The sequence below is a fragment of the Chrysemys picta genome, chromosome 7 (assembly GCF_011386835.1).
Source record: "Chrysemys picta bellii isolate R12L10 chromosome 7, ASM1138683v2, whole genome shotgun sequence".
Taxonomy (NCBI): Eukaryota; Metazoa; Chordata; order Testudines; family Emydidae; genus Chrysemys; species Chrysemys picta.
The window spans coordinates 94896893-94909183 of NC_088797.1; the positions used below are offsets into that span (position 1 = coordinate 94896893).

A 12291-nucleotide genomic window follows, 5' to 3' on the forward strand; every position below is an offset into this window, starting at 1 on the left:
TTCTACTTTCACTTATACCATAATATAGTGCAAATTATTCAAAATCAACATCAATATGAGTGGAATTTAGCCCAGATTTTTAGACCTAATTCTACCTTTCTTTGTATCATCAAAAACTGAAAGTTATTAAATCCTCTTGATTAGTGCTTTATTTTGGAGGACAAGCAAACTGTCCTATTGTGATATTCAGCATATATATATTTGTCTACATGAACCTAAATATTTTAATAAGAAAACTCCTGCCTCTGAAATCTAAACAAACCCCAAACTGTGCTAGGGTGACCAGATGAGAGGAAGAAAATATCGGGACACTGGGAGCAAAAAAAAAAAAAGTGATGCTGCAGGCAGCGAGAGAAAAACAAAAAACTGCTGGCGGAGCGAAATATCGGGACAAATACCGAAAAATGAGGATAGTCCCAACCTAAACTGTGGAGACAGAATCAGAGAGTGAGGTAATAGCTTTTCCTGGACCAACTTCTCTCTGGTGAGAGAGACAAGCTTTCAAGCTCTTCAACAGGACATTGTACCAAGAGAAGATATTACCTTGGCCCTTCTTCTCTCTCTAATATCCTCGGACCAACAACAATATTGCATATAGACAGAATCATACACTTTCTGAGGACCAAATATAAGGAAGCAAAACACAGTTTTAAACAAATATGAAGATTTATTTCCACTTAAAAAAATAAAAGAGAGAATATACTGGGGTATGCAATATAAAGATCCAAATTATTGCAAAGAAAAACAGAATCAGATTAGACATTTAACGCCATCCAGAAGCAACCTTTTTTAAAATAAGATAGTTTCTTGGAATTCTTAATGCACACTATGTGTGTTGTTTCTATTCATATCACAAGTCCTCCTAGAACATCAAGAAAATATTTCTCTGTACATATAAAACACAGTAACACAATATGCTTTATAAAAGCTAGCATGTTCAAAGGAAAGAAGGCAGCGAATGTCTCAATACTTTCCTTATGTGACATTGTTTCCAAACAAGTAGTAACAGACATTACATATGCAATTCCATAAATATATATACAAACATTAAATTAGATTTGTTATAAATGTTTTCACATAATATATATATATTTCTGTGGCTCTGAAAAAAATATACTCTTCTTTTAATTTATTCGCTTTACAAAATTAGGTAGGTAACAGACGAATTCCCTGTTATTGTTGTGAACGTGCGTGAGCAAGTGTTCCAAATAGTCTGTCCCAGTGGGTGAAGTAAGGAGCATAGTTACATTTGAACTTCAGGTGATGGAGATCATGATGCGGAGCTCCTCCATACAAGCCAAATGGCATCAGTCTGTTTGTTGACCATGGAAGTTCATAGCCTGAATGATCCTCCACTGACAGCCAGATATTAACAAGGAAGAAAATCATTTCTGTCAAAGGATGGCACTTCAGCAACACTGGATTTATGGCAGCAAAAAATCCCAGTGAAAGTAACTCCCAAACACTTGAGTACTGTGTGGTAAGAGCAAACGTAGATACATGCTTATGATGAACCTTGTGAAAAGTCTTGTAAAGCCAAGGCACCTTATGATGAAGCAAATGCCACAGAAAATACTGGAAGTCAAAGAGAAGCAGGCAAACAGTTACATCCAGCAGGACCCTCGGCAGGTCTGGAGCCATTACTGGTAAATCCACTGGTCTCCAGTACCAATGAGCAACTGTCACTGGGAAGATAAAGACAGCGTGATGATAGACACACTGAACCATACACGGTACCATCATTCCCAGAGTTGGGAAACTCAGAGGCTGGATTTTGTATTTTCTCACGGCTGGTACTTTAGTGCTTAAGAAGTCCAGTGCAATGTAAGGAAGACAGAAAGTCAGGTAAGCTGTAAACGAAAACAGCACTGGAAAGTAAGGGGACTTGAGCAATTGCTCCTTTGCTTTGACAAAGTCCCAGAGGAGCTGCAGAGTGCCTGGGTCTAGCCTCTTCTCCATCCCGTAACTGAGGAGCACTCTGTGGTGCACGCTGCAGTTCATGTTGATGCTGTCTGAGGCTGCTGTGATTGTGCTGCTTTTGTAAGACTTTACCCCACCCACTTAGTGACATCACACACAGCATGGTCACAAGCACTCCAGAAGGAAATCTCTCTCGCTCCAAAAACAACAAAGTGCACTACTGCGTCAGAGCTGGTAGATGCGTCTCATCTATACTGGAGACTAATTTAGGAAATTGATGTATAGTTACAGGATCAGGCAATCATTAATATACTAAAACCTCTCACTGTATTATATGAATGGTAACTAGAAACAAACGAGTGTGCTATCCCTGAACAATAGAAACAGGAGAAAAGGTTGGAGTAGGATTTTCTGTGCCACTTCACCCCAGACAGTTTAAAGAGCTGTCATTTTACCATTTTGTAAATCAAAGCAGTGGCAGCTCTGGCTCAACGCCCATAGCTACACATTAATCAGGTCAAAATGTTGTATTTTTTCTATAATTCATACTGAAAGATTTACCTGAATTTAAACCCCACATATGACCCCCAAACTCTTTTGAGGTGAGAAGGGTAGAAATTGGAACCCAGGTCCACACATATTTTGCAAACAGCCCGGATTCCTCTCTGTAAACAGTCCTTACACACGCCCCTGCCAAGTATACAACCATGTGCTTTATTTACCATATGCTATACAAGTGCTTGTCCCTATCAACATAAGGCTTTTACCTTCTGCCCAGACACAGGGCTTGGTTTCCCTGGCCTTTCCTTCCAACCTTCCCTACCCTACCCTCCTCTCTTTTCACTGTCCTCTGCTGACAAGCTGAATCACTTTAACTGGTTAATCACCTGGTGCTCAATCAATTATCTTTTCAATTTGTGCCATGTGGGGATGCTTAAAAAGTGCATAAAGCGGTGAGTCTGGCTTAGGCTACTCATTCCTAATCTCCATAATGGGCACAATCAACCCCCCAAATCAGGCTGTGGAGCTGAATTTGTGCCTTGGGCCCAAATCGGTCTAGTTCACAGCACATATTCAGGTTGTGATCCTGCACCCACTAAAGGAAGTGACATTGACTTAAGCTGGGTGCAAAATTGGGCCCTTGGTTATTTTATTTTATTTAAATACATCATCTCACATCAAACTGAGGTGTTTTTGTCAGCCCACATCAAATAGTACAACATTAACGCACACTAGGGAACTTTTAGTACGCACCAGCAGGGTCCACATGGGCCAGTTAGCACACAACACTTTAGTGCACACTAGAATTTACACCCCTCTAGTGCAGACTAACGCACCACATGGACAAGCCCCAAGGTTTCTGTGTCAGTGTAAAACAAACTGAAAAGCATTTCAGTTACTGAGCACACTATTGAAATAAGTACTTTCATAGCCTCTTTGTATTTAACTCGTCATTATACACCTAGCTTTTCACTCAGTTCATGATGCCGCCAAAGTTTCCATATGCTACAGGATTGCAAATTGGTACCTCACAAAAATCAGAGGGTCTTGCTTTAGAGATTAGGTTGAACAACCCATATATTGGAATGAGGTCCTGCAGATGAATACCCACAGAATGCACATGAGTGCATGACTCCAAAACCCTCTCCCAGTCCCAGCTGCCAGGGGTGAGGCTCACAATGTGGAGCTCCTCTGCACAAGTCTAACAGCTTGATGAGGGAAATTCAGACCCTGAAAGATCCACCATCAAGAACAAAATGTTAACAATGAAGAACATTCTGTATTTGTTTTCCCAGAATATTTTGATAGGGACCCAAGTTCAGCACTCAGAGCGGGGGGGTGGGGGGTGTCAAATTCAATCCTACTGTCCACAGTTATGGGGATAGATCAGAGGGCAGGTCCCAATGCACATTAAGTCCCTTATCGGAAAAGGGAGTTGGGGAGAAGGGTAGACAAGCTCTGTAGGACAGCAGCTGGAGAGGAGAGTCATTCAAGCCTTGCCTAAGCTACAGATATTACTGCAAAGGAGGGTAAAAGCTTCCCTGTCTCTTATTTTAGAACATGCCACTAAGCATGATACAAAAAGGAAAGATAACTTGGGTCCTTACATAAAGACTCACCTCCAAGAAGCTGTGTGAAACAAGTTGTATAATCCCTGTGGTTGAGGTCTGTAAAAACAGCTAATTGGTTTGTTCTGAGGTTGTTCAGAAAGCCCCTTTAAGATAACAGGAACTAGATGCAGAGTATTATTTATGAGTGCATCTGCACCACCTTGTGGCCAAAACCAGATTTCAAATGGCTTTATCAATGACATAAGATTAAGTGGTTTTAAGATATAAACTTGTATCAGAGAGACTTAGTTATAATGGCTATTTTGGAAGTAAAGATTTGCTTTATGCTGTTATCAGTGTATAATAATAAAAAAAAAAAAACACACACACACACATTGATGTAACTTTGATCACAATCCAAGATTTACTTAGTCCTTCAATTCAGTAATAGCAAAATTGTTTGTGCTGTCTATGGCTGAAATTAACATAACTTTAATATCAGAAAAATATTTATGTTTTGCAAGGTGCTGAGTATAGGACATACCTTTTTTATTTCTGTTTTTTTTTTTTAAATAAACTCCTACATGCCTTCAGAGGACCAGGAGAAGAAGATAAATCCAAATTCATCTTGCAGACAGCTTCATTGAAAGCTTTAGCCCACAATTCTAATCAGAAACTTTTTGACCCAAATGTTTTAAAATGTGTAGACAAAACACACATCCTTTTGTATACACAAAACACTTGATGTGTGCACACATTGGAGTCTGAAAATACTGGGCTTATGCATATGCTTCACATGTTGCATGTCTTTTTTTAAAAAATGTAGACCTGTGTGTCGATTGATTAACTGTGTCTCTAGTCTCTTGCTTTCTTGATACTGATCACCTCATTAGAGTATAAGCCTAATACAGACCTAACTCTGAACTTAAAAGTTTTACCAGTATGACTATTTCAGTTGTGGGAGGGGGGAGGAGTTGACCTTTAGTAAAACAGGTACACTGATACAAGCCCTAATGTGAATGCACTTATACCAGTTGAGTTAATCTCCTGCACATACTGGAATCACCTTTATACAGATATTACTGCATCCACATTAGGAGGGGTTGTACCACTTCACCTATACTAGTATAGCTGAAATGGCATAACTTTCTACTGTCTTCAAGTCCACAATAGAAGGAATACTGTGTTCCCTTTGTTCCCATACTGATGCATTTTTATGCAGTTCCAAGTTGTTTTATACCCCCAACCCTCAAGTAGTATATGAAAAAAAACCTTCCATTTCCAGTGGAAAGTTTCTTGCAACATCAGAAATTCTTTGTAGAGGAAACCCATTTAAAGCGTCAAACATGGTAAGACGACACTGATGGACATATCAGGACACTCTTTATGGATGCCATTAACACAACTTCCGCTGCAAGTGATAATGTGAACCCTACCTGGAAAGTGAAAAGGAGGGTGACCCAGAGAAACATCATGCAGAACAACAGAGAAAAGTGAAATCCATCAACATGACACTCAGAAGCCTGAACATATCAGCACAAGACAGAAATAAATGGTGGAAACTGGTGGATGCCCTATGCACCTCAGGGTGCAGGATGCTAAAGAAAGAAAAGTGTAATAAGCCAGCAGATGGCAGCTATGAGAATCAACAGTTGGGAGGAGCATCATCTTGGCAGGAATGTGAGCAGCGGGCGGGGCGGGGGGGGGGGGGGGGAAAGGGCCTTGGTGGAAGGAGGAAGGATGGTGTTGTTCTGGCTGTGAGTGTGTGTGAACCCAAGGAACAGGACTGTGATGGCCACTGCAAGACTGGGGCTGGCAGTGAACATCACGCCCGCCGATGGGGGAGGGAGGACAAAGGGGGCAACTGCCAGCCACCACCACTGCAGAGGCAGCCAGGAGCCCCGGGCCCTTTTAAATCGTCTGGGCAGGCCACAGGACTCCTAGGCGCACACGACCGCTCTAAACCGTGTGGGCTGGCGCAGTCGGTCCCAGAAGTAATGGCGTCCTTTTTGTCACTTCCACCCCAAGCCCCGCTCCCCGCCCCTCGGGACAGCCCTGGGGCCCGGAATTGCTATCCATGGGCCTGGTGAACACTTTGGACTTAGGCTCGCATGTGTCCTGAGGGAAGGTGAAGGCTGAGTAGTCGAGGAGCAATGTACCCCACCAGGCTGCAGGTCCAAACTAAATAGCAACTGAACTAATGCATCTCAAAAGGCTAGTGCATCTCATCTTTATGTGCACCACTGGTGGGATTAGAAGCATCAGGTGACGGGTAAAGATTTTGACACCTCCAGAAGTGGAGAAAGGAATTATGCCATTGGGATTTTTTTTTCCTTTTACTATTTCACTGTTGCTGTCGAATTCTCTTAAGTCCCCCATACCCTTTCAGTCTGTTGCTCTGAACCCATTTCCGTGCCGAATAGTCTTTTATATAAATGGTTTTAGAACTCGTGTGTGTGCAGTTAGGTTTTGCGTTGGGGCTTCAGGCTCCACGTAAGCAATGGGGATCTCTGCACAACCCAAAGAGAAATAGGTGCAGGCATGTGCTACCTTAGGACAGGAGTTCCCAAACATTTGCTTTATCTAAAGGGGCAATAAAAGTAGTGATCCACCGTAGAGGAATTGCCAGGGTGTTACCAGGGGGCTTGTCTCCGATTCGCAGAGGGCTCCCCAGAGCAAGCTAACCCTTGGAAGGACACTGTCACAACCCAATGGCCCCCTCCCTCAGGTCCCCTGTGAAGGCAGATCAGCACTGCATGTTGCTAACGTGGTTGCAAGCATCACAAGGCATTTCAGTGGAGGGTCAAAGGTGTGGGTGTGGAGTGAAGGATTCCTTTGCAGGTTGCAAGAGGCCTAAAGGGGAAGGAAGGAAGGAAGAGAGCAGAGAACGGATTAACTCGACACTTTAGCTAGCTCAGTCCGAAGATAAGATGTTGACTCCCGCCAGCTCAAGGCCGCAGCACACATCTGACTCTTGGATGCCTGCCAAGAAAGACGGGGGCCTGGATTCCACCCCGACCAGCTGTGAGAAAGGAGGATTCAGGTGAACAGACTTGCAGGGGATTACAATACTGGCAAGAGGGTGAAGGCCAGCGAGGGGGAAAAACAGTCTCACGTCTATGAAGCCGGTATGTTTTGGGAACGCTGAGGAAGCCACAGAAAGCCAGTTTGGAGTGGTACAAAAAGCAAGGAGGACAGAGGTCCCTGAACAAGATGCCAACAAAAGAATCCAGGACTTAAAAACCCTCCTGAGAGCCAAAGCAAACTGGAGATCAACAGCGGACCCTGGACGACCCATGCACAGGACAAGAACTCCCGTCCACCCTTCCCCCTCTTCTTCTTATGTTACACCCAGGCTTAGCCAGCCTCGGGTCATGCGTGTGAGAGTATGAAAGTGGGTTAGGGCTAGGGTACTAACACTTTTTTCCTCCCTCTGAGTGACGTGGGAGCATTCCCAGCACTCCGCTGTTATTTTATTATTTTATTACTAAGGCTTTAAAATTTAGTCACTTGGTGTGCTCCTCCATCTCCTCCCCTAAAGAGCCTGAAGCCTCAGACTGATCACCTGACACCCCTGGCAGATTGGTAACATAAATCTGTCACAACATGGATACAGCCTTCTGCTCAAGGATGGATAACACAAGCAGTAATTCTTCAAAAACAAAATAATATTTATTTAGAAGAAATGAGTAGTTACAGTGGATCTAATAAAGCGAGAAAGAATACATAAAACGTAGTCAAACATAACAGAATTACATTTGAAGAGTCATATAATAAAGCAGCAAAACAAAATAAAAAAAAAACACCATCACAGAATACAGACCATATAGCAGTTACACCGTAATAAGCAAATACAGACCCTGCATGCACAAAGGCCTTAGTGTTACTGTTATAATCTAATACTATTATTTAATTTAATGTAGTATGAATGACCTTTACACTCACGTAAAAGAGACTATTACAGTGTTACAGATTTAATTAAATCAATTGCTTAACACTAACATCCTGTGAGTGGTGATCAGCTAGGTGGGGTGGATCTCACTCAGACACAGGCATCTAGCTCTATTGACAGGCACGCCCAATCATTCATTTTTACTAGAGACAAAAATCACACTTACTTCTACTTTTCATAAAGCCCTCTGATACCGTCTATAAAGGTCTTTCTGCTCTGTCACAAAAGGAAGGCGATACTGTCAGGTTGCTGTTGGGGCTGCAATGACGGTTGGAACTATTATGGCCGTCTTCCTGAGGCTGTCTCAGAAGCCTTGGTTTCTGCTGCCTTAGAGGCTTCCATAGCTACTGTGTTCTAAAGCTGCTGCCCTCGACAAGATTCTACTGCTGCTACTTCTGCAGGTAGCTGCTTTCTGGAATCTTCTTAAGATACTGTTACAGTTGTCTCAGCTGCTGTTCTTGCTGCTTCTTGAGGCTTCTGATCTTCACAAACCCCCAAAACCCCATGACAAAGCCTGCTGACTGTCAGACTTATATACTGGTTGCTCTCTCAAGGGCTGCTCATTAATGTAATATATTAGCCTGGCACAGCCAATCAGCTTCCTGTAATTAGCAAATTTCTAGATCCTTCCTATTACATCATACCTACTTTTAGATAGCTAAGCTCTTCCCTTTGATGCCATCTTGGGTAGAGCTCCTCCTTCTGATCTATTTTTAGATAGCAAAGCTCTTCTCTATGAATTGCTGGAACTTTCCATACCCTAACCCTGTGTCTTTCATAGAGGATTATTGCATCTGCCATTTTGGATTTCTAACTTTAAACTATCACTAATTACTACTTATCTAAAGCCTTCATCTTAAAACTAACTGCTGTTTTATGCAACTCAAAGTGTCCTGATACTGATACTTAATTGTATCAATAGGGAGAGGTGAAATTTCTACAATATTTAAACCCCTTTTGTCAGTTTTTCTCTGCCGGTCTCTATCAAGGTGCTGCAAGGTTTTTCAAAACAGCTAAAAGCAAAATCTCATTACAACAAGACCAGACTAGAAGGAGTGTCAAAAATTACACAGAAAATGTAATGATGCCTTTTCAGCCATCAGGAAACTGCCTAAGGTGCTATTTGAGCAATCTCCAGAGCTGAATGGACAATATTTTGTGGTACACTACAACTGGCTGAAGCCCTCTGTGAATTCCCAGTGCACGGACACTGAACCCTGGGTAACCTACACTGGAACCCTGGGTAACCACCCAATCTCAGCTGAGATACTCACAGGGGTCCTGTATTATAGTCTCCCCCAGTTCCAACACACAACCCCTAAACCATGTTCCTTGGTCAGAAAGCCCACCATGACCCTGGCCCAACAAAGATGGGGATAGTGAGCGTGAGTAAATGCTTGATGTGGCATCAGGGAGGGCTCAGCAGGAGAGCATTCCCGTGACTCACACCTGGCTCCAGTCTCAACCCTAAGGGCAGATCACAGCAGGTGCAGACTGAACAGATGGCTTAAAGACTTTGAAAAAGCTGCAGCAGGATGCAGGGATGCATCCTTTTAAGGGAGGTGAGGGGATGGGAATAATGTAAGCCAGCAGATGGCACCTAAGGGCATTCAGACAAGTCCTGGAGGAACAACAGCCTAGAGGGGCAAGAAGCTGGAGGATTTCAGGACAGTTGAGAGCAGCTGAGGGTGGGTGTACCATGTTAGCAGGATTGTATGCATGGGTGGGAATCGGTGAAGAGGAATACGGACTATGTTGCCCTGGATGATGGTGTGTGTAAACCCAGGAAAAAGGACTGTGATGGGCACTGCTAGATTGGGGCTGGTGATAAACATTTTGGCCATAGGTTTCCTGAGGGAAGGTGAAGGTTGAGTAGCTGAGGAACAGAGCACCCCACCAGGCCACAGGTCCAAACTGAGGAGCCACCTCACCAGGCTAGCATATCTCAATTCTGTTTGCACCACTGGTGGGATTAGAGGCCTCAGGTGGGGAGGTTTTGGGCACCTCTGGAGATGGCTGAAGGGACTGTGCTATTGTTTCACTATTGCTGTTAAATTCCTTTAAGTCCCCCATCCCCTTTTGGCCCATTGATCTGTACCCATTCCCTTGCCTAGTATTCTTTTATATAAATCGTCTCAGAACTCCTGTATGAGCCTGTAGCAGGGTGGTCACTCGCCCCTGGCCTGAAAGGGTTAAAAGCCAGTCCTTGGAGAGGCCTTAGGCTGGGCTGATTGGGAGGCAGCCTCAGCTGTGGCCATGCCCCAAACAAACCCAGCTGGCCCTATAAAAGCCAGGAGCAGCCACACACTGTCTCCCTGGCTGTAGAGAGAGATGGGCCTGGCTGCTGGGGAGCTAGAGAAAGTACCTGGAGTGGAGCAGGGCTGGGGGAAGGCCAAGGGAGTTGGGGAGCTCTAGCCTGGAAACCCCCCAGGCTGTGGCCTAGTATAAGGCCAAATAGGTACTGGGGTTGCAGGGGGCAGCCCAAGGCTAGGCAGAGGCAGCAGGTCCAAACCCCTCCTTGCCTGTGATGAGTGGCTTTTAAACTGCAGTCTGCCCCAGTGAATGGGGGCTAGATGGTGGCTGGCAGTAGCCCTGCACTGAGGTGAAGTGGGGATAGTGGGTGGAGAGACCCAGAGACTGGGTGTACTGCCTGGGGGGGGGCAGCACCCAAAGAAAGGGGCACCAGGTCTGGGAGGAACATGGGGGGCCAGGAGCAGCGAGTGGCAAGACATCAGCCTGCAGAGGGCGCTCTGGGACTGGTGAGCTAATTCCCAGAAGGTACCAGCAGGAGGCACCACAGGGGTGAGTCATGCCCCATTACACTGGTGCGAGAGAATGCGAGCGTAGGTGGTCCGCCCCTGACATAAGGGGCAGAGCAGGACTGGGACTATTGCCTGAGAGAAGCAAGGGGATAATGGAGCCGGGTTATGCAGAGGTGTTCTTCGTGGAGGGTCCCTGTGCCATTCCAAGCTGGGCTCCAGGGCCGGGTCCCCTGAGGAAAGGGGCAGTCCAACGGCTGGAGAGACTCAGCAACGGCACTGTGAGGTACAATGGGCCTTACAGGAACAGTTGGGGGGCGGCTAGCAGAGGAGCAGTGGGCCCTGGGGAAACTCCTGCGGAGGGAGTTCCCAAAAGACGGCCGAGACTGGTGGGAGAAGCCCAGTGCTGGGGCCAGGAGGCCTGGGGGAGAGCACCGGGCGTGTTATACCTGTGGGCAGTGCGGACATGTACAGGCGAATTGTCCCTGCTGGGATAGGGGCAGGGAGCCTCACCCAGGACGGGGAAAGGGACAAGCCCCTATGAGAGGCCACCTGGCAAGGGAAGTCAGCAGGTGAAGAAGGTTGTTGGGCCTGGGGGCAGTGGGGGCACCTATGGAGTGCCCTACCCTGAGGAGCATGGCCCAGGGTAGCCCAGGAAGGGCTGGCCCTGAGAAGGACCAACAGAGGAAGACGGGGCCCAAGGCAGCAAAGGGGCAGTGAGCCTGCTTTGGCTGCCATGAATGGGGCCACATAAAGAGGAACTGCCCCCTCGGAGGAGGGCAAACTCCAGTGGAGTGGCCTGAGGATCCAAAGGGGTCAAGGACTGGCCAGGTAGCTGCTGCAGAGAGGGCAGTAGCCCTGCCCAGGAGCCACCAACGGGGGATGGCAGACAAGGAGACTGGGACAGAATGGTCCCCACAAGAGGCCAGGACCCTGGCTGTAGTGGAGCAGGTCGCAGTAGGCACTCAGACCCTGAAGGAAGAGGGCCCGGGAGAGTCTGGCCTGCGTGCGTTGCTGGACGCTGCAGAGCAGGCCCACCGCGAGGCCTAAGCGAGGGCCCTGGACCTTGCTAAGGAGTATGCTGCCGTCGTGGACAAGGAGGCCCGCTTGAGGAAGCAGCTGGAGGAGTCCGAAAGGAAACGAGTGGCTCTGGAGGCGCGTGGGCGACTGGTCCAGCCAGGAGATCCCCTCTACTCCCAGGGGTGGTGATCTTGGGGTGGTGTAGTGGGGTAGTCACCCGCTCCTGGCCTGAAAGGGTTAAAAGCCAGCCCTTGGAGAGGGCTGGGGCTGGAAGCCTTAGGCTGGGCTGATTGGGAGGCAGCCTCAGCTGTGGCCATGCCCCAAACAGACCCAGCTGGCTCTATAAAAGCCAGGAGTAGACAGTCTCTCTCTGGCTGTAGAGAGAGATGGGTCTGGCTGCTGGGGAGCTAGAGAAGGTACCTGGAACACCCAAAGAAAAGGGCACCGGGTCTGGGAGGGACATGGGGGGGGGGGGGGGGGGGACGACTGTGAGTGGCAGGACATCAGCCTGCAGAGGGTGCTCTGGGGCTGGCGAGCTAATTCCCAGAAGGTACCAGCAGGAAAGGCTGCAGGGGTGAGTCACGCCCCC

General features: G+C 46.6%; 1 protein-coding gene across 1 annotated transcript; it reads right to left on the reverse strand.

Moving 5' to 3' along the window:
* Positions 1-647: 647 nt before the first annotated feature.
* Positions 648-2035, reverse strand: CH25H (cholesterol 25-hydroxylase). Its single transcript, XM_005292513.5, has one exon. It carries the CDS (start codon positions 1999-2001, stop codon positions 1174-1176), a length of 828 nt encoding a protein of 275 aa, XP_005292570.1. The 5' UTR covers positions 2002-2035; the 3' UTR covers positions 648-1173.
* Between the last annotated feature and the right edge of the window lie 10256 nt (positions 2036-12291).

Excerpts from the sequence above, each read along its gene's own strand:
- CH25H (XM_005292513.5), bottom strand. The coding sequence starts at position 2,001 with ATGAACTGCAGCGTGCACCACAGAGTGCTCCTCAGTTACGGGATGGAG.